Genomic DNA, 27957 nt, shown 5'->3' with positions numbered 1-27957 from the left:
CATCGAGTCGGTGATGCCATTAAACCATATCCTCTGTCATCCCCTTCTCCTCCTGCCTTCAGTCTTTCCCAGTATCAGGGTCTTTTCCAATGAGTCAGTTCTCCGCATCAGGTGGCCAAAGTTTTGGAGCTTCAGCTTCATCGTCAGTCCTTCCAATGAATATTCAGTACTGATTTCCTTTAGGATTGAATGATTTGATATCCTTGCAATCCAAAGGACTCTCAAGAGTCTTCTCTAACACCACAGTTCAAAAGCGTCAATTCTTCAGCACTCAGCTTTCTTTACGGCCCAACTCTCGTATCCATATGTGACTACTGGAAAAACCATAGCTTTGACTAGATGGACCTTTGTTGGCAAAGTAATGTGTCTGTTTTTTAATACACTAGGTTTCTCATAGCTTCTTCCAAGGAGCAAGCATCTTTTAATTTCATGGCTGAAGCAGTCACCATCTGCAGTAATTTTGGAGCCCAAGAAAATAGTCTGTCACTGTTTTCCATTGTTTCCCCATCTATTTGCCATGAAGTGATGGGACCGGATGCCATGATCTTAGTTTTTTGAATGTTGAGTTTTAAGCCAGCTTTTTCACTCTCCTCAACTTTCATCAAGCGGCTCTTTAGTTCCTCTTCGCCTTCTGCCGTGAGGGTGGTGCTCCACCAGGGTAAAGTCTTGAGCTTCCCCATGACCTCTTATACTCAACCTTCCCAGATCCATCACTCCCCAAGTACTGTTGAGTGCATTCTCTGCCAGTTACCATGCTGGGTGCAAGGGGCCTAAGAATGAATGAGGTGCTACAACTTACCAGTTCGGGGTATGACAGCTCCAGATTCCGGACTGGGCTCTGCTCTTACTTAGCAATAAAGAGTAGTTTCAGCCTTTTGTAGAGAGGGAGAAATCATAGACCATACCTCCCAAATCACTGAGGGCTGCTGGCAATTTATCTTTGGAATTGGCAGCCAAACCTTGACAAATAGAGCTCAGGAGGGGGTGCCAGGACCCTTGTTCCACTGTAGGGAAAGGGCAGCAGTCTTGGCTCAAGAGCAGGAGGATGAAGCAGAGCTCAAAGTCTTCGGGACTGAGTTTTCAAATGCCCCGAGTTTCCCATAGCCTCGGCTCGTCCCAGGTCCCTAACCCAGGCCTGCGCCTCAAGGATTGCTGTCTTCTTTACAACTGTTCTCCCCACAGCTGCTGGTTGTGTTTGGGTAAGGGTCCTTTCTCAGCCCTAGAGCAGAGAACCAAAGACCTTCCTATTTCTGCAGGAGATGTGGGCCTGGGGACAGGCATTTAGAGCTAGCTGAGTTCCAGGGGCTCTGCCTCTCTGCTCTCTTCTCCTAAAGCTTCAAAACATCAGGGCACATTTGGAATCTGGGTCCCCTAACCCAGCTGCTTGCCCCTCTTCTCATCAAGAGCTGGTTGTACCCTCATCTCCCCTTCCAAGCCCCATCCCACAAGAAAGCAACAAAACCATCGTGGTGAACACATTTATTTAATATCGGGGGTGGGGTATTGCTGCCTCTGTCAGTGTGTATAGGGTGGTAGGGAGACAACCAGAGGGACTCTCGCCCTGGAGTAAGAAGCTGTTCTGGCCCCAGGCAGGGGGGTGGGGAGCAGACTGAGGAGATGGGGAGGTGTGTAAGGTGGGGAGGGGAGGGTGAAGCTCTGCACACATCCTTGGGACCATGGTCCAGGCCCACCCAATCACCAAAGCAAGAACCGAATAAATAAAGTGCAACCGTGGGGGGTTGGGAGGGGGGAGGGAGGGCACCGGGCGCACCCACGCCCACAGCCCACATTCAGTGCTGCCAGGTCTGGCCCACCTCCCGGCCAGACCATCTTGTCCAATCACCCCTATGTCCGTCCCTCCATGAGCCAGGCAGGGCCCCTGTGCAGCTACTGGAGGTAGCGATAGGCCTTAAAGCAGTGGTTGCCGGCGTCGGCCACCACCACGTGGCCATCCGAGGTCAGTGCCAGGCCCTGGGGGCCATACAGTGGCTCTGCAGATGTGTTGATATAGGACAGGAAGGAGCCAGAGCTGTCGAATACCTGGGGAGGGAGTGGAGATCAGGGGGAGAGGTGAGATCAGGCAGATGAGTGGCATTTGGGGAGGGGGGTGCGCGGGGCCCAGCGGGAAACCTCAGCCTCATGCCACCCCTGGGCCTTCCTCACCTGGATGCGGCTGTTGCCCCAGTCGGCCACGATGATGTTCCCATTGGAGTCCACGGCTACCCCCGTGGGAGCGTTGAACTGCCCGTTGCCCTCGCCATGGGAGCCAAACTTGAAGAGGAACTCCCCGTCGGCACTGTACACCTGGCGGAGGAGAGGTCTGGGGGCTGGGGACCCGGCCTCGGGCAGAAGGCAGGGCCTTGGAGGAGGATGGGGTGAAGCCCTAGGGCGGAGGACCCCCGCATCTGCAGCTGTAAACCAGTTTCTTCTCCCTGGACTTCACGTCCATGCATCCCACTGCCTACTGGACACCCCCGCTGATGTCCCTTGGGCAGCTCATCTTCCCCAGGAAGGCAGTTCATTCTCCTTCCCAGTGACTGGCAACACCCTGGTGGCCACAAGTCACTCTCAACCCCACCTTCTCCTCTGCTTGACCACCAGTGAACTACCATAAGCCGCTGAGTCTGTGTCAAATCTGTACCCTATGCATACAGTGCCACTGCAATGGTGCTCAGCTGGATTACCGCAAAAGACTGATCTTCCTGCCTCTGGTCTCACCCCAGCCAGAGTGCTCTAAGACGCACAAGACTGCATCACGTTCCTGCCTGCAATCCTTCAGTGACTCCCCATAACTCTTAGGAAGGGAGCAAGCCCCTTCAAGGGAGTGAGCAAGCCTCGTTTCTCACCTGGCACTACTCCCCCATCTTCAAACCTCATCTGAACTACCTGAACTACATGGGAAGAGTTTCCGCCTGCTTGGCTTCTCCTGTCTCCCTGTCTTCTGGTTAATTCCCAGTTGTGCTTCAGGTCATTTTCGGTCTCACCTAAATCAAGGGCTCCTGTGACGCCCTCACCTAGTCTGCCTGCATTCCCGCAGCACAGCATCTGCCACGTCAAATTACAATATCCTGGCACCTTTTTCTCAACCCCACTAGACCAAAATCAAGGAGACAGGGAACATATTTGCTTTAACATAGTGATAATTCCCAGCTTCGAGCACAGTTCCTGGGACAATGCAGCCACGTCACAAATGTTTATTGAGCAAAGCAATGATCTCGGGGGAGAAAGCAGGGAGGTGAGGGAGACAGGGGTCTTGTGGAGGAGGAAAGGATGCTGGGACAGTGGCCATGGAGGGAGGGGGGGCACTGACCTTCACTGAATGGTTATGGAAATCCGTCACTACAATCTCATTCTTGTTGTTCACAGCCACAAAATGGGGCCCTGAAAATACAAAATGGGCTCTCTGGCAGTAAGCCGGGAGACTGAGCGGAGTGGGGAAGAACCTCTGTGATGACAAAGCTGGGCTGTGAGGAGATGGCGGGGTCTCTGGGATGGTGGAGCTAGGGTACAGTGCAGGGACGGGCTCCCCTAGGGCCACAATATAAGAGAAGGGGTCTTTAGAACTGGGGCATAGAGGGGAGTTCTCTGGGGCTGGGGTTTCGGGAACTAGGTCTCCAAATCCTCCTCCAATACCTGCAAAGTGGCGGTCAGTGGCCCCGCGGCCCCCAAAACGGCCCACCAGCTTGCCATTGGGCTGGAAGGTGAAGACGCAGCAGGACTTGTTGTCGACCACAATGATATGTCCGTTCCGGTCTACAGCCACTCCCTTGGGGCCCATGAGGCGGCCAGCTCCTATCTTGGTCTGGAGGAAGGGGTTACCCGTTAGGGGCTGCCTGGTGGGGAGAGCAGTCCCAGCCTGGCGCCAAAACAGAACCTTAGGCTGAGGATGGATCAGGCAGTCCAGGCCTTGACCACCAGGAGGCACTAGAGTGGCCACCGCGGCTGGCCACCAAGGCTGCAGAGTAGAGTGACAGTAGGCCTCTCACCTTGAACTTGCCCTCAGGGGAGAAGATGCTGACCCAACGGTTGTCATAGTCTGCCACGATAATGTCTCCGTTGGTGTCCACGGCCACACCCGTGGGGCGCTGCAGCTGCCCGGGCGAGCGCCCTCGGACCCCGAAGCGGAACTTGAACTGGCCTTCATTGGAGAAAACCTGGAGCAGAGGAGCGAGGGAGGGAGAGGGCAGGAGGGGAGAGACTGTGGGCACAGAGGGAAGGGAGTGGGACCCTGAGGGAGGAGACCCCCCCCCCATTCATTCATCACTCAACCAGCACTTCCTGACATCCTGCTGGGGGCACAGGGCAGAATCAGACATGGCAGACCGTAGGGGACATGCAGCAGGGGTGTGACTGGGATCGTGAGGATGTGAAAGGGGCGAGAGGTGGTCAGGAAAGGCTCCAAGAGCAGGGCAGTCTGAGTTAACAGCCTCATAAGGATGCCAAGAGATGAGCCAGCACTGGCGAGTAAAGACAGAGGAGGAAGGTGTTTAAGAGTCAACAGTATGCAAAAGGCACAGAGTTCAATATCTACACTACTTGAGTCCAGCATGGGCACTACTATTTGTCCAGTGTGGTTGGACTGCAATGGGCATTTCCGTAAAGGACAGAAGAAGGCTTTATTCTGGATATGATGAGGAGTCACTGAAAAGCTCTGGGCAGGAGAATGAAAAGATAAGATCTGACTCTGTGCTATAATATGAAATATATTTGGTCTTTCTCCCCAGTGCCTGGCACAGAGCTCTTCAAACCCTGAAAGAACTTCCTGATCAGTAGCAGTGTCTTTTGTCATTCACAAGGAGCCCCTTGTGAGTCTATGCTAATGAGGGACTTAGAGTGGGACCCCTGGATAGCTTCAGGATGAGGCTGGTCACCAGAAAGACCATCTGATTAAAGGGTCAGAACTTTCAGCTCTGCCCACCAACCTCTGGGAAGGAGAAGGGGTGGGGAGCACACATTAAGCTCTACAAATCCGCTTGAACAACAAGATTCGATGAGCTTCCGGGTTGGTGCCAGGAAGGCGTGTTCCCCAGTTCCTCAGGGACCAAAGCTCCTATACTAGGAGACCTCACCCTATGTACCTCTTTTCTGGCTGTTCACCTGTATCTTTTATAATACCCTTTATACTAATAAAGGGTATGATAAACATAATTAAATGTTTCTCTCAATTCTGTGAGCTGCTGTAGCTAATTATTTGCACCCAAGGAGTGGGACGTAGGAACTTTCAATTTACAGCTGGTGGGTCAGAGTATAGGTGACAACCTGAACTCTCAATTAGCCTCTGAAGAGGGCCATCTTATGGGGTTGAGCCTTTAACCTGTGGGGTGTGATGCCACCTTCAGGTAGTATCAGAATTGAGTTAAATTCATAGGATTGCTGGTCAGTGTCCACTGAGAATTGGAGAATTGCTTAGTGGTGCTGGAAAAAAGCCCATGGGAGCTTTTTAAGAAAGAGCACACTAGGGATTTCCCTGACAGTCCAGTGGTTAAGGTGCTGCGCTTCCACTGCAGGGGGTGAGAGTTTGATCCTTGACTGAAGAACAAAGATCTCGCACACCACATGGTATGGCCAAAAAAAAATTTTTTTAAGGAGTAAAAAAATAAAAATAAAAAAGAGCACTCTGGCTGCAGGGAGAAGTCGAGACTGGAAATTGCTGACTAGTCAGAGGTGCTGCAGTGATCCAGGGGAGAACTAATGCTGGCTTGGACCAGGGCACTTACTGGAGGGAAGTAGATGGACTCAAGAGACATAAGGAGGAAGACTCAACAGGACTTGGTAGCAGACAAGAAAGGGTTAGGCGAGGGTCAGGGGAAGGGACAAGGATTAGCCCCTCCAGGTGATGAGGCTGATAAAGTAATCTGGACAGAATAAACCCTGCAACCTCTCGCCCCTGCTTCTACCTCCCCCACCTTAGCAACATGGTCAGGTCTCCCCATCCTTAAAACACTACTTTAATGCTCCTCTTCTCTATAGCTAAGCCTTCCTGCTTATTCCTCACAGCCAAAACATCTCTCTCTGCCTAAGTCTTTGTTATAACTCTAGGGACACAAGGTAAATTAGAGCCAAGAGCAGCCTCGCAGAACTCAAGTTATAGGCCTTGGCCTTGCTCTTGATCCAGACTTCTTCCCTCTTTAGTGGACTGAGGTCCCCACGCCTGCGTCATCCCCATTTTTCAGGCCTGCTGGGATGCTTGAATTGGTCCCAACTATGGACATCACTTCTTCCTGAGATGGACCTTCCATCATGCCCTCCCTGTCTGATCAGAACAGCCTCTGGGTTCTGCCCTGGTCCCGTGCTTGGACATCACTTGCCAGCACAAGCAGATAGGCACTACAGGCCGAGAGGGACGAAAAGGTGCAACCAGATTGGCAGTGAAGCATCTGCGTCCTTCACTCCAAGCAGCTTTGTTCCTATCTCAACACTGAGGCTTTATGGCGGGGCGGGGGGGGGGGGGGGGGGGGGGGGTGGTCTTACTCTTCTCATCCTATCCTATCCCACCCCTTACAACTGGCCAACTCCAATTCATCTTCCAGCTCTCAGAATTCCCAGGTCACTTCTTCAGAGAAGCTTTTAATGATCAATTCTACTACCTGAATCAAAATATACATTTAAAGTTAGGTCTCCATAATACACACTTTTTAGCTCTTTTCGTAACAACTGTCACTTCTGTAACTAAATCACTGCTAAGCAGCCTTGTTCCCTTCTAAGGATGTAAGCCCTAGATGGGGCATGGACTGTGTCTGGTTTGTTTGCTGCTGCTCTGCACCACTGGTATAGCAACTGGTGCACAGCAGACATTCAACAAATGAATGAATCCATCAGCTGACTCCCAGACCAGAACTGGACACCTCTCCTCAGGTACTGCACAGTTATCTCAAACTCACCACACGTGAAAGTGTGAATTCATCAACTTATTCCCAGGCCCGTTCCTGAAAGGCAACACCACCTGGCCAGGGCACCAAGCGCAGCAATTCTTGATCCCTCCCTCTCCTTTGAGATCTGATAACTCATCAAAACCTGTCATATTTACTTACTTATCTCTAGACTCTACCAGTGCCCTAATTTGACCCTTAACATCTCTCTCTTATGCCACAGTAGCAGTAAGCAACTTTAGGACCTGAGTCTACTTGGGCGAGAGACTAAATAAAATAAAACAAGCAAACCAGTGATTCTAGTAAAGAATGAAAAGGGTCATGGCAAAAGGCTGAGGGAGCTCACAATGTGATTAACATTCTGCCTGAAAGAAATGAGGATGCTTTCACAAAAGAGCTGATAAAATTTCTGGACTCAATTAATTACACAAGGATGTAATATAACCAAATCAAACCCTTCATTCAAAAATCACAAAATGTTTTTTCTCTCCTGTCAGCTGATGCGGATTCAACACAAGGAGATTTGTCTTTGCCGCCACCATAGCCAGCTCCAAAGGAGGAAAAGTTCACGAGGACTCCAGTCCTCATGAACCGAGCGGGGAGTCGCTGTCCATCTGGAAGCCTGGCCCATACCAGACCTGAGGACCCCAGAGTGAAAGCAGCTGAAACCCAGCTTTAGAACTGAGAGCCAGGCTCCTAGCAGCTACGAGGTGGCTGTGTGGGTGGGGGCAGGGGCCAGGAGGATTGCTGCAGGGGAAGTAAGTATTTGGAGCAAGGAGGGGGCTGCACTAGGCCCTCCCTCTTATGTTCCCACCTGGAAACAACGGACAAGTACAGTCCCTTGTTGGGGAGACAAAGTGACATGTATGTCTACCACAGGAGAAGTTTCCCCAACCTCAGCTTTTGTGCCAAAAAGCACCCTTGGCATACGGAGGAGGAACCGAGTTGGAAGGTGGAGGGTACGACAGCAGGCCTCACCATCAGCCCTACCCATCCACCTTGCTCCACTCCATGCTATGCAGGATGGACCCAAATGCCTCCCTGTGCTGACCTGAGCCTCTCCTTTCCACTGCGCTTAGCAACAGGGTGGGAACAAAGGCAGGCTAGACAGGCGGGGGAACACACTCATGCAAGAGTCCCTGGCTCCTTCAGTCTGCTAGGAGGAAAGCAAGGGCCCGGTGGAGCTGAACCTAAGGTGACAGACCTGTGGGAGAGTCGTATCTGTGACAGGGGTACCCAGGCAGAGGGTCGGGAAGTTTAAACGTACAGGTGTGAAGTAAGGCTCAAGGACAAGTTTTGCTGTTTGACAAAATGTTTTCAGGAACCAAAAGTTTATAGTAGTTAGAAGCAATCCTGTGCAGTTATCAAAATCAAAATCCCACAGCTTCTGCTCCCAAACCATTTACAGCATGACCTCAGATACTTCACTCCTAATATGGTCTCCCTCCAGCCCCTCTCTCCAGCTCCCCGAACAGCCTCCTCCAGCACCTTCCCACCTCCTGGCTTTTGTTTACAGCCCCCACCTGGACAATGATCTTGTCAACAACAGCTAAGGTTAGAAGGTTCACTCAGTGTCGAGCACAGTACATTATGGCAGGCAGCCCTCTGAGGTATTCTTTTCCTAATTTTACACATGAGTTAACCAAAGCTCAGAGGGGTCACATGACTTGTCAGTAAGTGGCAGAACTAGGATTCAAGCCCAGGTGTCTGGTTTCAGACCTTTGAACTACGCTGCAGTATCTAGCACCCTGGTGACTGCCATAGGCTCTGCCCACTCCTAGGCTCACTACAAGGAATAGAGAGAGAAAACCACATTTTCTAGCTTTGTGGAGCCCAGAGTGCAGCAGAGACCACGTCCTCTTGAGTGGTGGATGCTCCACTCAGGTGCATGAGGCACTAGGAGGGCCAGGGGCAGAACCACCTATGAAATGCATTATGTCCTAGCCACTGGAAGGCACTGCTTTCACAAGTTACCCATGTTTGACCGTCTGTCTAGTCAACTGGACATTTGCAGAGACTAGCATAGATAACATACAGGCATGTTGGAAGATAGCAGGGGAGGTGTGGAGCCTGCATCCTGGTGGTGAAAAGGGCAGGATGTAAGCCAGCCAAGTGGAGCCTCAGCTGGAGGCAGAGGGTAAGGAAGAATGAGCCAGATCTTTGGGGACCAGGAGCTGGTCCAGCCTGACTATAGCCTGGGAGGCAGAGGCTGCCAGCTCAGTAAACCCTGGTGCCTAACTGTGAAGTTGCTGGTTACTGTTGTGGCCAGTGAGCTTGGGGTGGCAAGTGGCTGGGTGAGGGGTGGTGCTATGATTCATTGTTCTTTAAGGAAAGGTACTCTGCAGGGTTTCGCCTTTCCTTCCAGAGATACTCTGTTTCTGAGTAGGCTACAGCCTAAGAACCTCTACTTGGTGTTAGGGGAGAGCTTACCTGGATACATTGGTTGTTGCTGTCTGCTACCACAATGCGGCCGCTGCTGGCTGCGGACACACCCTGTAAATTGGTGAATTCACCCTTCTCCCTTCCACGACTCCCTGTGGGGAACAGATGCAAAGGAAACAGACAAAAATTCACAGAGGTCATTTTGAGCCGCTGGCCCCACCCGTCCTGCCCTTTGCCCGCCCCGTCCCGCCCCTTCTGGCTCAGCCCTCGGCCCTGCTGGCCCCGCTGTACCAACTCGGAAGACTAGCTCATCCTCAATGGGGTTGTCCTTCCGTTTGCCGCCCGTGCTGTACATGGAGCTGGGCCTTCGCACAGCCTTCTGGCGCACGTGGCTGCCCGGGCCGCCGGGAGACTTGACACGGCGCTTGACGTCGTCTGGGGAAGGTGGCAGGTCCCCAGGGCGCAGGGCACGCACGCGGAAGGGGCTACCGCGCACTGGCTGTCCGTAGAGCAGCACCGAGAGGAGCAGCTCGCCTTCCGTACGCGCCGTGTACACCAGCTCGTACGTGCCATTCTTGTGGTCCACCACGGGAACCGGCAGGCGCGTGCCATCTGGGCCCGTGATCTCCGCACGCAGCTCGGCGCTGCCTGTGCGCACCAGCCGCCCATCCTTGTCTTTGGTAGTGACGGTGAGCGAGGCGGGCTGGCCCACCAGCGCCTGGCGCAAGCCCTCGCCCGTGGCCACTGTCTCGTGTGCAGTGGCACTGGTAGTGAGCAGTGCGCCCAGATTGAGCACCGATCTCCGCAGCCCATCGACCTCGAGGACTAGTTCCAGCTGTGCGTTCTCGTGGGGCCGCTCCGGGAAGGCCTGCGCCGCCAAAGCCGCCAGCCGCTCACGCATGTGCTTGCGCACCAGCAGCACCTCCGGGGCCGAGCCCAGGCGCAGTGCCTGTTCCGCGAAGCTGCAGCTACTGCCGATATGTTCCTGACCCTGACGTAGTGTGTCTAGCTGGGTCTGCAACACCTGAGGAGGGGTTCCGGGAGGTTTGGGTGAGCAGACTGGTGTGGTGGGGGAAGGCTAAGGAGGGGGTGTTTCTTGTGATTCCTGATGAACTTGTACTATGGCATGAAAGAAATACAAGAGGGTGAGTATGGACAAAGGACACAGATGCCCGCAGCACCCACTGACCACTTGAGGAGGTGGAAACCAGAGGCCAGGGGAAGGTGTGCACAGGTGTGGAAAGGCAGGGAAGGCAGCAGGCCGTCTCAGGATGGGAAAGGGCGAGCAGACGCACCTTCTGCTTGGCCCCACAGATGGCCTCCAGGTCGCTGACCAGAGCCTGCTTGCGCTGCTGCAACGCTTGCTCCAGGTCCTCGAAGGCTGAGCTGATCTGGGCCAGGGCCTCTGCCTTGCGCTCCTGCAGCTGCTGGCTGATGCCCCCAACTAAGGCGATAGCTGCAGACAGCTGCGGCAGTCTGGGGAGGGGAAACATCTCATACTGGGGCTGCTTGAGGGTGCCCGCGCCAAGCCATTCCTTCTCCCTGGGGACCTTACCGCTGCCCTGGGCGAATTCCCCTCCCTGCCACCTCCCTGTATCTCCATCCCAGGGTCTCTCTTCTGGCCCTGTGAAAACACCACCCCAGATGGCCCCACCAGCCCGCCTCCGCCAGGCGCCTACCGGCCGCGCACCGCCTCGAGCTGGCGCTGCAGGGCCGCCTTGTGCTGCTCCACCACGTCGCGCAGCAGCACCGTGCCATGCTCCCGGTGCTCGCCGGCACGGCACTCCCCGCACATGGCCGTCTCACAGGCCTCACAGTAAAACTCCATCGTCTGGCGGCATAAGGACTCCAGTCAGGCATCCACTAGACACCAGACTTCTTTGTCCCCTCCCCTCCCCCACCTGCCCTCCTTGCCTCTCACCTTCCAGGTGCATCCCCTTACCTGGACCACTTTCCCCAGAGAAATACCCTCTCACCCACAGCCTCTCAGCCCCCTCCCCCGACCTCTCCTGCCCCTCCACCCCAAGTCCTGGCCTCACTGGGCCTGCTTGGGCCCACCTTGCCTTCATGGTTGGGGCAGGAGAGGGGGCGGCCAGCCACTGCGCTGAGGGGGTGGGGGTCCTCGGGGTCGTGGGCCCCATCAGGTGCCTGCTGCATGGCCTCCATGAGGCTGCTGATGAAGAAGTTGTTCTGCAACGCAGAGACGCCCTGCTCGGGGAGGATGGACGTCTGCCGGCACACCGGACAGGACAGTGTCAGGCTCTGGGCAGGGATGTAGTTCTGGAGGCATCTGGCCAGGGAGGAGGGGGCATCAGAGGAGGGGTGAGGTGGTGTCAGCACGCGCCTCCTCTCACCCGCCATGGGTGCCAGTCCCTCTCCTCTCAGGCGCGCTGTTACAGTCATTTGGAAACCGCTCTGGCTGGCACACGCATCCTGTCCTGCCAGCAGGGGTAAGAGGCCTCCTCTCTCACAGCTGAGCGGGAACACACCGCTGACGCCTCTCAGAAGAGCAGACGTATCCGCATTCCTCAGTGTGTACAAACACACGTTCACCTTTCACAGGTGTTTACGAACCCTTCCCACAGCAAGTGTGCCACTGCCTGTCCCCACTGCCCTGCCACTAACTCATTAAACATTTACTGACTGCCTACTCTTGCCAAATTTGTGCCAAGCTCTGGGAATACAAAGACAACGCACAGTGCCTACCTCTAAAATACTTCCAGTTTATGGAGGAAAAAAAGTAACAAAATTAGAGTTTGTAGAAGTAAACTGTGTGATGGTTAAAAGCATGGGTCCTGAGGTGAGGCTGCCTGGGTTCAATTCCCAGGTCTGTCACCTATTATGCTATGTGACCCCTGACACGTTACTTAACTGTTTATGTACCAAGGATCCCTCCTTTGTAAGATGGAGATAGTATAGGCTTCACAAAGTATGGAGGATGAAATGTAAAGTGCTGACAACGCCTCACTCACAGAAAGCGCTATATATTGTAGACTATTAGTGTTTGTTGTTGCCCGACTCTTCGTGTCCCCATTGACTGCAGCACACCAGGCTTCTCCGTCCTCCGTTATCTCCCAGAGTTTGCTCAAATGCATGTACAGGTATTAGTATTACGGATCATTAATATAAGGAACACAGGGACTTCCCTGGTGGTCCAGTGGTTAATCCCCGTCACTCTAGGGGGCCAGGGTTCAATCCCGAGTAAGGGAACTAAGACCCCATATACTGCAACTAAACAGGGGCACTACAGCTACTGAGCCTGCATGCTCTAAAGCCTGCATGCCACAACTGGAGAAGCCCATGAGCCAAAGAGCCAGCACAGTCAAAACAAATAAACATAAGGAGCACGGAAGATGTAGTAATAAGGAAATTCACAGAAGGGGCATCTGGCCAAGGGTGGGTGGAGTGGGGAGCCAGGAAGGGCAGAAGAGGAGGTGACATAAGCAAAATCTTCAGGGACAAATAACTGTTTGACCAGAGAAAGCAGGGAGAGGAGGAAGGGGGGGGGGGGTCCAGATACAGAAGGTGACCAGAAGCAGCACAGTATGACTAGGACATTATAAGCAGTTCGAGGTGGCTGGAGAGGACTCCAAGGCAAGGAATGGTAAGGGAAGTCTGGAGAGAGAGGCAGGGGCCAGCTCAGGGAGGGCTCCCGGGCCACACCAAGGAGCTTAGAAGTTATCCCAACAGCAGGAGGGCGTTGCAGGAGCATGGTAGAGCCAGGTTTACACTTTATCAAGCTCCTCTTCACTCTCTCTGTGTGGAAGGTGACTGTGAATATGATGAGACAGCAGACAAGGGGTGGTAGCATCTTCCTCCTTAGCACCCAGCTACCATTTATTAGGCGCCATGTGCCAGGCACTGTACACTTGATGCTTGTTAACAGACTCAGAAAGGTTAAGTGCTCCAAGATAACAAAGCTAGTGAACACGAGATGCAGATCCAAGGTAATGCATGTGCTTATGCAAGATACTCTTGTAATAGTCTGGGCAAGAGGTGAGGAAGACCTGGATTTACGCACTAGCAATGTAGACCAAAGGACAACAGAGGATGAGATGGTTGGATGGCGTCATTGACTCAATGGACATGAGTTTGAGCAAGCTCCGGGAGATGGTAAAGGACAGAAAGCCTGGTATGCTGCAGTCCATGGGGTTGCAAAGAGTCAGACATGACTGAGCAACAGAACAATAACAATGTAGACCAAAATGAAACGAATTGGAGAAGTGTTTAAGAAGTGCAGCCAGTGGGAGGTGTTGTTCGATTAGATACCAGGAGTGAAAGATGAGCCTGGGTTGACTCCCAAGATCCTAGCTTAGACGACTAAGTGGATGGTGGTGCCATTCACCATGATGAGAAACACAGAAAGAGGACTAGTTTACAGGGAGGTTCAGCCTTGGCCTGGTTGAGTTTACAGTAACACTGGGACATCCAGGCAGAGGAGGAGCTGGGGAGAAGGCAGCTGGGGAGAAGACAGGTTAGAGAGGGAGGGAGGCCACCAACATTCAGATGGCTCCTGTAGCCATGGGAGAGAACGTGATCACCAAGTAGGGGATTACAGTGCCAAGAGCAGGACCCAGCAAATACTGAATGAGGAGAGCAAAGAGGAACGGGCAGAGAGACAGAAGGAGAGATGGTGTCAGGGCAGCCGAGTGGAGCAATTCCAGAAGCAGGGAATGAGTAGTCATCAGTGTCAAAAGCAGCTGAGTCAGGCAAGGCAAGGATGGGAAAATGTTGCCAACTGAAGAGTGAATGGGAGGTTCGAAGTTTGAGTAAAAAGGAGGTTGAGGGGTTGGATGGCAGCTGGGAAGGACAGAGGGACAAAGGAGAGTTCTTATCTGTAATGGGAGGCTTGAGCATGTTTATAAATTGACAAGCCAGCAGAGGAGGGAGGGAAGAGACTAGAAGACATGGGACAAGGTCTGGGGATGGGAAAGTGGCTCAGGTTGGCTTGAAGAGGAGGAGTGGATGGATGGAGGGAGGGGGAAATGGAGGTGGCTGTACTTGAGCACCGGGGGCCAAAATTAGGATGCCTAACTTGCCAGGCAAGGTTAGCGGCTGAGAGCAAATGAGTGGGCGAAGGCAGGTCCAGGAGGACAAGGAGGCTAGGATTCAGCGCTGAAGGGAGGAGGAGAGGGGTCTTACTAGAAACAGACTGATAGCAGCTGCGTTTGCATGCGTGCTAAGTCGCTTCCGTTGTGACCGACTGCTTGAGACTCTATGGACCATAGCCTGCTGGGCTCCTCGGTCCATAGACTTCTCCAGGCGAGAATACTGGAGTGAGTTGCAGTGCCCTCCTCCAGGGCATCTTCCCAACCCAGGGATTGAACTTGCATCTCTTAAGTCTCCTACATTGGCAGGCAGTCTCTACCACTAGAGCCACCGTGTTTGGAGACCACCAATTTGTGGAGGGAAGATCTGACTGGTGCAAAGTTTCCCATATCCTCAATCTCCCCTCTTAATGTTGTCTACATCTCCTGATCTGAATTAACGATCTTATTTATTTAACAAACACTATGTGCCAGGCACAGTTCTAAGTGCTTCACAAATATTAACTTATTGGTGACCTAGTTTCCCCCTCAGTCTTCTCGAGTTGAGGGTGGTTTTGGTCTCATACTCCACATTCCTCGGGGCCAGAAGGTGGGGTTGAGTCCTCCCCACCCCTAACTGGAACATTGCTAAATTCTCCTTCTTCAGCTCCTTGGAAGCTCAGGCCTTCTGTCTACAACACCCCACCCTGCTGTTGTCTCCATGCTTCCCCATTGGCTGAAGTCTTCCTCCTGGCTCACTCTCTTCTTCTATTACTCCCTTCCCACCCTAACACACACTCCTGCCCTTATTCTCAATGACTCTGACATCCACAGAGTAACCCACCCACCATCAAGATTTCTTAGTTCCAGGGACTTCCCTGGTGGTCTACCGGTTATAACTTTGCATTCCCAATGTAGGGAGCATGAGTTCAATCCCTGGTCAGAGAACTAAGATCAAACATTTATGCAAGATGTGAGGGGGGAAAAAAAAAAAAAAAAAAGATTTCTTAGTTCCTAAGCCTCTTTACCCCCTTACCCCCAGGATTTTTTCCTCTACTTAACCTCAGCTATCTACTCCCATGTTTCTAGTCCCACCTATGTCTCATCAACTCTGAAGTCTGCATTTCAACCATTCCATTTAGTTTCCCCTGTAGCTCTCTTCCAAGTTTGCTGAATCTGGGGTTTACCCTGCAGAATACCTTTGAACTCATCAAGAACCCCATCTTATGTGTTGCTCATGCTTGGCTTATGAGGGCTTCCTAACTGGTTTCTGGTTTCCACTCTTGCTTCTGTAGAACCCACTCTTCCACAGCAGCCAGAATGAGCTTTGCAAAACCCAATTTATGTCACATTATTTCCCCGCTAAAGACAATCCTCCAGGGTTTCCCACTGCATTTAGAACAAACTTCAAACACTTTCCTAAAACCGCCAAGCTCCCCCATGAACTGTTCTGACTCTTTCTAACCTCACTTCACCCTACTTTCCTCCTTACTCATGCACGATGGCTTCTCCTCTGGTCTCTGAACATGCCCCAGTTACTCCTTCCTTAAGGCTTTTGCATGAAACAGTGCAAAGATGATCCCCATGCCTGGAACAATCTGCACATGCCTGTTTCCTTCTCATCCTCAGGTCTTAGATCAAACGTCACTTCCTTGGGAAAGCCTTCCCTGATGAATCTCTGTACACTAGTCCCTAGCCCAACCACCCTCACCTGCTCCCTATTTATTTTCTGGAAAACAGTCCAAACTGTGACTCTCTTGTTTATTTGCTCACCTACTGTCCATCACTTCTCACTAGAGCATAAGTCTTTGAGAGCAGGAACCAAGGGATAAGTGAATGAGTGGCAGCTGGGAGAGAAGGCTCTGCAGTCAAATCTGGATTCAGACCTTGACTATTTAACTTGCTGCAGAGCCTTGGAAATATTTCTTAATTACTTAATGACTCTGAACCCTAGTTTCCTCTTCTCTAAAAATGGGGATAATAAAGTATCTGTTGGAAGGATTAAGTAAATCAATACATGTAAATAACTTAGCCAGTCCCTGGCAAATAGTGAGCAATCAATACATGGTAGCTATTGTTATCATTTCTCAGGCACTGATTTTTCTCCAGGAGTGCTCAGTGATCTGGGTGTAGGAGAAGGTGTGGAGACATCTAATTACAGCTCAGATCCAGGATTGGGCTTCTGCCCCATGGGTTTGGAAGAGGACAAAGGTATATGATCTGCATAGGATTCAGAATGGGTAGGAAAGACAGGGAGTCCAGGAAGGAGCGGGTGATTGGGAGAACAGGGAGCCGTCAAGGGCATTAGACATCTACATCCAGTCAAAGCTGGTATACTGAAAGTGGCGTGATGGAGCCCAGAGTGGGATGCTGGAGCTTGTGGCCACAGAAGAAGTGGCATTATTTTGGGAGATGGCAAGATTCAGGGTGTCTTTGGGAGGGTGTCTGACTGAAGTGGTATGGAGGGCATCCCTGGAGAAACAGTCAAGAACTAAGGGGCACAGGTAGGTAGAGAAGTCAGCCAGGCTGATGTAAGAATAGACAGGAAGGCTGAGACTGTTTCCAGCTGATGAAGAGGAGAGACAGCAGTAGAGCTGGAACCTGAAAGAGCAGGGCTGGAAGGGAAAAGTGTTGCTGGGGCAGAGCCAGGTTCAGGGAAGGGGTTGGTGGGGCGGGGTGGAGGCAATGGTGACAAGACCCAGGGATCTGGTAACTCACTGCAGAGCAATAAGGGATGAGGCTGGAGAGGGAATACTGTCAAAATACAGATGTGATCATGCATGAAACGCTTCAAAGGCTTCATGTGGCTCTCAGGCTAAGAACAAAATTCCCCAAGAGGTCTGCAAAGCCCCTCTTGGTCTGAGCTCCAGCTCTGTCCCAGGCCACTTGCAACCGCACTCGCTATGCTCCAGCCTCGCCGGGCTTCCTCTAGAGCCTCTCACCCAATGCAGTTATTCACGCCACGTGGCCTCCTCGTGTTCTGCTTTCTGCCAGAAGGCTGTGACCACTCCCTTCACTCAGTTAACTCCCATCCAGCCTCTGGATCAGACCTCAGGGAAGCCTTCTCTGATTCTCTGAATTCTAACAGATGCCATCTCAGCACTTTATCTGCAGTACTCATTCAGGGTGCAATATTACATTTATCTGTATCAATATTACATTTATCTGCAATATTACATTTATATCTGTAGTCTGGCTGTATGATGATTTGATTACTATCTTCCTCCTTCACTATACTGTCAGCCCTTCAAGAGCAAGGATCATATCTGTTTTTGCTTATCACTGCTTGCCCAGCACCTTGGGACAGGTCTGGTTCGTAGTAGTTGTTCGATAAATAAATATTTGTTGAGTGAATGAATAATAGATAGACGCCCAGAGGCTGGGAGGAGTTGCATTTCACTCAGTGCCTCAGGATGACAATGAAGATGAGCAGGGAGGATAGACCTAGCTTTGAACATGCTCCCACTGGTCAGAAATTTCTGGTGCCAGAGCTGGTTGAGAGCCTCAGTTCTGTTTGATTTCTCTGGTGATGTCGAAGGCTGCCTCAGGGTTTGGGCAGGGGCACAGAAGGCCCTGTTCTAGGCAGGAGGCGCAGTCCAGTGTTAGGAAACCACTGGTCCTCTCACAGGCCCAAACCTTCATCTCCTGTAGGTTGGGGTTCATCTGCTCCCCTCCATGTGTGCACACATCTCCCTCACCTCTTACAGGCTTACACACGCCATTCCTTTCTCCAGAGGGCCTGCAAGGTCCTCATCCCTCCCTGGTACACACCCCCTCACCTTTCACAGAAGGTGTGCAGACAAGGCAGGACTTTGGGGCACCGGTACCGATCCAGGCAGATGCTGCACACCAGGAACTGCTTGTCCATCGGCTGGACCTCCGGGCCAGGGCTGTCTTCCCTTTTCGCCATGGTGCCCACGGGTGGCTCCTGCCACTCACACCAGCCTGTACCCAGAGAGATGGTCAGCACCAGGGAAGCCAGCACTCCCTTCCTCCAAGTGATCCCCACCACCCACAGTCCCGGCAAAGCACTAGCCCCTGCCAGGAATGGAGCAAGGTGAAGTCGGTGGACTGGGGCCCTCTGAGCCTGCTGCTCTGGACAAAAGCACAGGCATCAGGTTAGACTGGACTTCAAACCCAGCTCAGCTTCTTCCCAGCTGTGTGACCTTGGACAATTCATATATTCTCTTTGTGCTTCAGTTTCCATAATTTGCTGTTATGGGAATATTAATCCCTACGTGAAATGGTTGTTTTGAGGATTCCCACTTGTGTCCGTCAAGTGCAGTCAAGTGCACAGATGTCCACTTTCACTGACACACCCACCCTTTATCTCCTTTGCCTCCCCTAAACCCTCCCTCAGGAGGCTTTTCTGATACAGTGTCTCTCCTCTGGCCACCTACAGCCCTTCCAGCAGTTCTCTGACCCACCTCCCAGCACAACTGCCCAGGATCGCATTCTCCTCCACATCCAATCAGTATCCAGGTCTCATGGATTCTGCCTCCCAAATATCTTATCCCCTTTACTCCAAATGCACAGATACCACCCTCAATTCATGCTGCCACCAGTTCTCTCCAACGATACAGCAACAACCTAACCAGTGTCCTTGTCTCCTTGCCTGTTTGTCATCAATGCTCCTAGCAGCCAGAATGAAGCTTCTAAACACAGATTCCATCTAGCCACTAACTCCCTGTTTAAATTCTTTCAATGGCTCTCCATTGTCCAGAGGACAAAGTCCAAACTCCTTAAATTGGCCAACAAGGCTTAGCTTTGTCTGGCCCATACCTCCCTCTACAACCTCACATCTCATGATTCTGTGAGCAGTCACACTGGTTTCTTTTCAGTTCCTGGAAAACTCCTTGTTCTCTTTTGCTTCTGGGCAGTCACACATTCTATTCCCTCTGCCTGAGATCCTCTTCTAACCCCTACTTTGTCTGACTAATTTCTCGCTTATCTTTCAGGTCTGCGCGTAAATGTCACTTTCTCCAGAAGGCCTTCCCTGATTTCCTGAGGTCTGGATGAGGTGCTCCACCTTTGCATCATTCTGCACCCTGTATTTCTTCCATCCTGGCCCTTACACACTACACTGTAATTTTCTTGTTGTTTCTTGGTTTCCTCCACTCTATGCAGAGTTCTTGAAGAGAGATATTATATTTTATTCATTTTTAATCCTAGCACTTAGCACAGAGTCTGATATAAGGATTGGTTTGTATTTATTGAAGAAATTCAGTAATTCAATAACTATTAAGTGCCTACTTTGTACAGGCACTGGGGATAGAGTGATACACAGAACAGATATGGTCACTGTCCTTGTGGTGGAGAGATGGTGACAGATATTTAAAAAGTAAATAAATGAATATATATATATATATATATATAATTACAAATTTGGGGAAGGGAGTGCTGTACAGAAGAAAGGGTGCTATGAGAAAGTTATGAGGTTTCAGTTGGGTGATTGAGGAAGGCCTTTCCAAGCAGGTGACTTTTAAGCAGAGCTTTGAGGGGCTAGAAGGTAAATGGCAGGGTTCTGAAAGAGATGGGACTACCAGACCACCTAACCTGCCTCTTGAGAAATCTGTATGCAGGTCAGGAAGCAACAGTTAGAACTGGACATGGAACAACAGACTGGTTCCAAATAGGAAAAGGAGTATGTCAAGGCTGTATATTGTCACCCTGCTTATTTAACTTCTATGCAGAGTACATCATGAGAAACGCTGGACTGGAAGAAACACAAGCTGGAATCAAGATTGCTGGGAGAAATATCAATAACCTCAGATATGCAGATGACACCACCCTTGTGGCAGAAAGTGAAGAGGAGCTGAAAAGCCTCTTGATGAAAGTGAAAGAGGAGAGTGAAAAAGTTGGCCTAAAGCTCAACATTCAGAAAACAAAGATCATGGCTTCCGGTCCCATCACTTCATGGGAAATAGATGGGGAAACAGTGGAAACAGTGTCAGACTTTATTTTTGGGGGCTCCAGAATCACTGCAGATGGTGACTGCAGCCATGAAATTAAAAGACACTTACTCCTTGGAAGAAAAGTTATGACCAACCTAGATAGCATATTCAAAAGCAGAGACATTACTTTGCCGACTAAGGTCCGTCTAGTCAAGGCTATGGTTTTTCCTGTGGTCATGTATGGATGTGAGAGTTGGACTGTGAAGAAGGCTGAGCGCCAAAGAATTGATGCTTTTGAACTGTGGTGTTGGAGAAGACTCTTGAGAGTCCCTTGGACTGCAAGGAGATCCAACCAGTCCATTCTGAAGGAGATCAACCCTGGGATTTCTTTGGAAGGAATGATGCTAACGCTGAAACTCCAGTACTTTGGCCACCTCATGAGAAGAGCTGACTCACTGGAAAAGACTCTGATGCTGGGAGGGATTGGGGGCAGGAGGAGAAAGGGACAACACAGGATGAGATGGCTGGATGGCATCACTGACTCGATGGACGTGAGTCTGAGTGAACTCCGGGCGATGGTGATGGACAGCGAGGCCTGGGGTGCTGCGATTCATGGGGTCGCAAAGAGTCGGACACGACTGAGCGACTGAACTGAACTGAACTGAACTGAGGGTAGATGCATTAGGGAGTGAGGGAGGGGATTTATTCCAGGCTGAAGGAACAACATGAAGGAAAGCTCTTAGGCAAAAAGGTCATTGAGAACCCGAAAGGACCACATGGTTAGAACAAAGGAATAAAAGACTAGAGGTACCTCTGGGAATGAGATGACAAAGGACCTTGATGTTAAGAATCTGGGTTTTATCCCAAACTGGGAGGGAAATGATGCAATTTATAAAAATAAAAATAAATTAAAAAGCTATTCTGGTGGCTACAAGGATTGAAGAAGAGCCAGGTGGAAGCAGGAAGACCCCTTGGGAGGCTACCCCAGTTCTTTAGGTAGGCTGATGCTGGGTATTAGCAGTGTGTTAGTTGCTCAATCATGTCTGACTCTTTGTGACCCCATGAACTGTAGCTCTCCAGGCTCCTCCATCCATAGCATTTTCCAGGCAAGAATACTGGAGTGGGTTGCCATTTCCTTCTCTAGGGGATCTTCCTGACCCAGGGATCGAACCCAGGTCTCCCAGTTTGCAGGCAGACTTTTTACCATCTGAGCCACCAGCCTATAAGCAAAAAGGTGGACTGAGCTGAGAAATAACCGTAAGGTTGAGTTAAAAGGATATCATGACTGACCAGATGTGGAGGGGAAAGGAATAAGGCAATAAGGACTCACAGGTTTCTCCCCTGAACAGATGGTGGACTGTGCCCAGAGACAGTGAAGCTGAGGAACTGATTTGGGCTGTTCCATTTCAGCCACGTTATGTCTGAGATGTGATAACCGAGGTAGAGTTGTCAAGTAAGGAATAGAATATAGGAGCTCAAGGGAGAGGTCTGCACTGGTTTTGGACTTGGAAGCACTCGCATATTAATGATACTTAAGGCAATGGTGGGGCTTCCCAGCTGGCTCAGTGGGCATAGAATCTGCTTGCAACTCAGGAAATGCCAGAGACTCGGGTTTGATCCCTGGGTTGGGACGATCCCCTGGGGAAGGGCATGGCAACCCACTCCAGTATTCTTTCCTGGAGAATTCCATGGAGAGAGGAGCCTGGCGGGCTACAGTCCACAGGGTCGCAGAGAGTCAGACACAACTGAGCAACTGAGCATGCACGCACGCACGGCAACGATAATGGACGGGACCATCTAGAGACAGAGAGTGAAGAGTGAAGGAGAACCCAGAGGGATGGGAGGAAGACCGAGAGTGTATGCTGCTGCTGCTGCTGCTACTAAGTCACTTCAGTCAAGTCTGACTCTGTGCAGCCCCATAGACGGCAGCCCACCAGGCTCTTCCATCCATGGGATTTTCCAGGCAAGAGTACTGGAGTGGGTGGCAAGAGTGTATGGGATCAAGGAAATCCAGGAAAGAGACTGACTCAAGAAAGAAGGAGCAGTGAAAGAAGATAAAGACTGAGGATATCTTACAGATTTGGATATGATGGAATGGAAGGGGCAGAAGCCAAGTCAGAGTGATGGAAGGATGACTGGAGATGAAGAAAGTAACACAGTGGATGTAAACCATTTAAGAGAGAAACATGGCCATGAAAGGAGGCAGAAAGATAATCAGACTACTTCAAAACAGGCAGTGACGAGGAGCAGGCCATCCCTCTCTGTGCCCAGCTCAATGTAGCATGGGCCTCTCCAAGACAATGAGTGGATGCAGAATGAAGGAACGCAATGGGCCAGTCCAGAGCCCTCTCCAGGTTTGTGGAGGGGCAGGAGAGAGGCTTGGCTGCATGTGTCTCAGTTTATGTGAGGGTGGGCATGGGCAGGGTGGAAGACATCCCTGTGAGCATCCTCCCCTGATGTGGGCACTGGGATTCTGAGGTTCCTTCTCCAGAAATGATGGGTTCTGAATCTGGAGACTTAATACAAAGACAGCAACCCAGCAGGAAGAGGACAGATTGAGGGTTGGCGGAAGGAACAGGAGGCCAGGGCCAAGCTGATGCTTCTGTTTGGCAAAGGGGAGGGCTGGGAGGAAGAGTAGGAGTGGTCCACCCGGCCCTTCTCGGGCAGCTGGAAGTCAGGCTCCACCTCCCTCCAAGCCCAAGGGGCTCTCCCAGCCTGTCACACGGAGGCGGGGATTGGGCTCCATCCAGGCACTGTCAGCTCCTCCCTCCCTTCCCCTTCCTGCTTCAGTTCCCCACCCAGACGTGCTGGGCACGCAGCCGCTTAGGTCACACCCACTCCCCAACCCCTCCATCCCCCGCCCTGGCCTAAATCACTAGGCTCCCTTCCTCTCCTGGGCTTCTGCTCCCACCACTCCCATCTCACTGCCCCCAAGGTCCTATAGGCCATGGTTTAAATGAACTGTTTATCACAGCAGACACTCGGAAGATCTTGAACTCAGAGCTGAGATTTCACCCTGCTTCCTCAGGCTGCCTACTGCCATCTCTGCATCCCTTATCCTTCCCATCTTTTAATTGAGGTTCTAAAGGTTTCCTCTTTCAGCATTCATTCAGCACCTCTGCTAGGTCTGGGGATACAAAGATAAATAGTCACAGCTTAGCCTTCATGGATTCCACAATCTAATAAATAAGAGTAGGTAGCCGTTCCTTTCCCCAGGGGATCTTCCCAACCCAGGGATGGAACCCAGGTCTCCAGCATTGCAGGTGGATTCTTTACCGTCTGAACCTCCAGGGAAACATAATAAATAGATTACTGCAGTGCAATATGGTGGGGGCTATGATGGGGAAGGACAGATTGCTAAGAGTCACCTAACCTAGGTCCTGGGCAGGGGAAGAGGGTATTAAAGGTTGGAGGTCAAGTGAATTCTGCAGAAGAAAAGGCCATTCAAGAGCTCCAGGATGGGTAAGAGTTACAGAGAGCATGCCTTTTGCAACAGGAGACTGAATCGAACACTGTGACAGGGGAGGGCTAAGAAATGAGATGGAGTGGTAAGCAGCAGTTAGATCACAATGTTTGGTTGGTCTTGTTAAGGAATTTAGACTTTACCCTACACTGGTAGGGGGGTAAGCCTTTATCTAAAACCTTTTAGGGGCAGGGTGGGAAGGTGGAGAGGGTTTAAGTGCAGGGTGAGGGAGAGAGTAGAGTAAATTTTTGACTGCAGTGTGGAAAAAAGATGAAGGGTGTCACAAGTAGAACATTAAGAGACTGCCGTGATATTCTAGAGGAGAGATGAGAGTGACCTTGGTTAGTAGAGTAGCAAAGGGGAGGGGACAGAAGTGGATTTCCTAGGAAGAAATCACAAAACTTGGTGACCAGTTATTAGATATGAAGAGTAGAGGGAGAATAAAGAATTAGAGATGATTCACAGTTTTCTAGCTTGAAAACTCTGAAAGACAAGCAGTTTGAATGGGAGGGTGACAGGCTCAGTGTTTAGTAAAAGGAATCTGAGGTGCCTACAGGACTTTCGAGTGGAGAGATCCAGCTGGCAATTGGAAAGATAAGCTGGAGCCTAGGAAAGAGGTCTGGTCTGGAGATAATGAATTTGGAGTCCTTGGTGTACATATGGTGCCTGAAGCCATCGAAGTGGATGACATCATCCAGAGAGGGTATAAGATGAGAAAGGAGAGCCTGTGACTGTGCCCCAAGGAACTTCAACATTTAAGGAAGCAAAGCCTGCAAACAAGCTGAAAACATGTAGCCAAGGAGGCAGGAGAATCAGGAAAGATATCCTGAAAGCAAAGGGAGAAGACAGCTTCATGGATAAGAGAACAGTCTTCACTGTGAAATGCTGCAAAGAGTTCCCATGATCTGAAGCTCTAAAAGAGCTGATATTAGCCCCAGGGAGTGTGGTTTCTACGGGCTGAGGAAAGGAAGCCAGATCCAGGGGGCTGAAGAGGAAGTTGATTGTGAGCAAATGAAGACAGCCAGTGCTGATTCCACTAGATCTCTGATATCTGCAAAGGATCTATTTCAAGGCTTTTCAGTTTCTCCAAATTCTCAAGCAGCATCTAATTTTCTCCAGGACTTCCCCCTACAACCTCACGGGAGTCCCAGTATACATTACTTACACAGCTGTGAGTAAAGGTGGGTGACCAAGGCATTGTTAAACAGTGGTTGCAAGAAGCCAGTTAGGTTCACTCACTTCTGAAAATGACTTTCTCCTGTTCACTAGCCTCCAAGTGTACTCGATCATTTGAAGCCTCAGCAAAAGGACAAATGCTGCAGGTTACTGTCTCTGGGGTTTCTCTGGAACAGTTGAAACCTCAGAGGAGGTAAAATCCTCAAAGCCAAGGAACCCTTGCAGTAAGATTGGCAAGGAAGGAAAGTGATGAAATTTGCAGTACCACTCTCCTCGCCCCCTACTGCTAGACTGAGTAGGTGAATGAACCATTCAATCACCTGATCAACCTATCAAGCAATCAAATTTCCTGGGCACTCTGGACAAGGCCCTTAAAACAGTTACTGGAGACGCAATGCTGAAACAGACACACTCCCTGTCCTTTACAAGTTCTCAGACTAGGGTGGGAATCAGACTCGTAAATATATAGCCTACAATGTGATAAGTGTCATGATATTAACATATTCAAACTACAGTGGCGGCAAAGAGGAGGAAGTATCTAACTCTGAAGGTAGAGGAGGAGAATAAAGAAAACTTGCAGAAGAAGGGATAATATGAACTGGATCTTGGGGGACAAATAGGGTAAGTGCATTGGGAAAACAGTGGGTCAAGGAACAGAAGCATGAAAAATTAAGAAACATGGACCAGTCGGGCAAGAGAGCAAGACTCAAAGAGGCAGTGGCTGTACTTGATGTTATCATGACCCACTTGATGTCAGTTCTCTACTTGCCTCTCTGGCTGCTCCTTCACTGTCCATTCTTTATCTGTCTAGTTCCTCAGGGCTTTGTTCTAGGGCCTTTTCTCCCCTCACTTTCATACTCTGGGAGATCTCACCATCTCCCATGGTTTCAGTTACCGTCCACTTGCTAGTGACTCCCAAAGTCTTATCTCCTATGCAGAAAACTTTCTTGAACCCAGCTAAATATCTAGCTGTATCTAGGACATCTGAACAGGGATGATCCTAGAGACTAGTCTAAAACTGACTTCACTTTCCCCTAACCTATTCATCTTGCTGCATCTCTCATCTCAAAAAAAGCCACCACCATCCATCTAGCTCCGTCAGCCAGAATCCTGGGAGTCTTCTCAATTCCTTCTCATCCTTCAATTTTCAAGATATATATCCTTGCTTCTGTTCCTAAAATGTGTCTTGGTTAAAGGTCAGGAGATTCAGGAGCTAGTCCTGACTCTCACTAACCTCACTAATGCAAGGTAAGACTCTGGACAAGTTCCTATTCCATCCCCTTACTTGCAAATTGTGTGTGTGTGGCATATCTTTCTCTTCCCCAGATCTGAGATTCCCAAGGTTCTCTGTCCAGCCAAAGGTCTCTACAGATTGTAATATGTGTCCATGATCAAATTCAACCTTGTACAACCTTGAGTATTTGATTTCTGGTTTTCACAGCAAGGCTAGGTGTGTTAGACAGTGGTTGTAGTTGTCTATCTCTCTTGCTGAGTTGAGAGCACCAATGACCCTCCTTCTGAACACCCTCTACCCTAGCCTAGCAAAATGACTTTGCTCTGTTTTCCTGAACACAAATACTATACAAACTATGGGCCTTTGCTCAGGCTCTTCTCTCAGCAAGAATGCCATTGTCCCTTGAGTGGCTGAGGCAGCACCTGGCACACAGAGGTGCTCAGTATAGGTTGGTGACAAGAGAGCCATGTTTAAATCACTGCAGTTCCCTCTCACCAGACAGAATCAAAGGCAATAACAAGACAAGGGAACAAAGTTCCAAGGAAAAAGACCTCCCCTCAACATAAAGAAGCTTCCCATAGCAGAAGGTAGGAAGTGCTCTGTCACTGGAGGCATGCAAGCCAAGCGAGGCAGGGCACCTGTCAGGCCTGCAGCTGATTCCAATTCTGCACCAAATCACAGCCCTGCTTAGGGGATGAATGGGCACTGATGAACTGGACAGACAGGCAGGGAGAGACCTGTGAAAAAGACCTCTGCACCTGCTCCAACCTCCCAGATCTCATCTTCCTCCAGGGGCCAGTCCTCATTTATGCTTTCCACATCAGAGACCCTCGCACAGCAACAAGCCCAGGACCGGCCTTTAGCGGACTGACCTCCCTGGGGTGCAGCCTGCCCCTCCAACCTGCAACCATCTGTCCCTGCAGGATTGCAGCCCATGATCTGAAGCCAAGTCCAGAAGGGAGGAGGCCAGAACCAGGGAGGAGCCTGGGGTCCTCCAGGCGGGGCCCTGGCTGCATGGGAAACAGAAGAGTCCTTTCCTACAAGAAACACCCTCCGGATGAGGCTGCCCGTCCTGAGGCCAGGGCTAGAGGAGGAAAGGGTGTCCTCTATACCCGCCGATGGGCCTCTAGGTGCCTGAGGACGGAGAGGGTAGCAAGGGGTGGAAGTGTCTGCACCAGGGAGAAAGGAACCCTCAGACAAGCTGGGCCACTAGATTCCAGAGTCCCACTCAGCAACCCCACCCGCGCCCCCACCCCCCATCATCCTCGGCCGCACTGTTCGACACCCTCCGCCAACATACACAAGCTCCCAAATCCTGCGCTCTTCCAAGGAACCATCACCCATCCACCCGCGCCTCCCCCCTCAAACATGGACCTCACGTGAGCAGCCACAGCCCGAAGAATCCCCCCACGGCTCTCACGGACAGGGACACGCCTCACGTGGACAGAGACAAGCACAGCTTTTGAAAAGCATCTATGCCCCCACCCACAGCCACTCGGACAGACACATCGCCGCTCCGACCCAGACCGGGACCCAGGCAGACAGGAACACAAACGCACCCCTGGGGGCCGCCAGTCGCACTCACCGCGGCCAGGCAGGATGGGAGGGCCGAGACCAGGACTGCGGCCACTCCGAGGGGCCCGCGGCGCTGCCCCTGGTGCCAGCGCCCGTCCGCCCGGCCGTGCCCGAGGCGCCGCCCCACGTCCCGCGCCTCCGCCTGTCCCCGCGCCGGCGCCGCCGCCGGACCCGCCGCACAGGCCGGAGGGAGGGGCCGGGGCGGGGCTGCGGACCAGCCGGGGGAGGGGTCGGCTGGGAGACCGAAGACCCACCCACGCCCCGCCCGCCGCCGCGGAGGCCCCGCCCGCCCCTATCCCACCCGCTCAGATCCTCCGACTCCCCTGAGGCTCCTGCA

General features: G+C 51.4%; 1 protein-coding gene across 1 annotated transcript; it reads right to left on the bottom strand.

The window, feature by feature from the left end:
* Positions 1-1510: 1510 nt before the first annotated feature.
* On the bottom strand, positions 1511-27731 carry TRIM3 (tripartite motif containing 3). The gene is made up of 12 exons (XM_068989409.1): positions 27631-27731; positions 18058-18223; positions 11310-11541; positions 10931-11082; positions 10547-10727; positions 9543-10275; positions 9300-9403; positions 3987-4154; positions 3634-3802; positions 3311-3381; positions 2164-2304; positions 1511-2040 (listed from the first exon to the last, which is right to left on the bottom strand). Exons 2-12 carry the CDS (start codon positions 18186-18188, stop codon positions 1888-1890), a joined length of 2235 nt encoding a protein of 744 aa, XP_068845510.1. The 5' UTR covers positions 18189-18223; positions 27631-27731; the 3' UTR covers positions 1511-1887.
* Positions 27732-27957: the final 226 nt, after the last annotated feature.

This window comes from Capricornis sumatraensis, chromosome 16 (genome assembly GCF_032405125.1).
Source record: "Capricornis sumatraensis isolate serow.1 chromosome 16, serow.2, whole genome shotgun sequence".
In the NCBI taxonomy this organism is placed as follows: Eukaryota; Metazoa; Chordata; class Mammalia; order Artiodactyla; family Bovidae; genus Capricornis; species Capricornis sumatraensis.
This window is presented reverse-complemented; position numbering and strand designations above follow the sequence as displayed.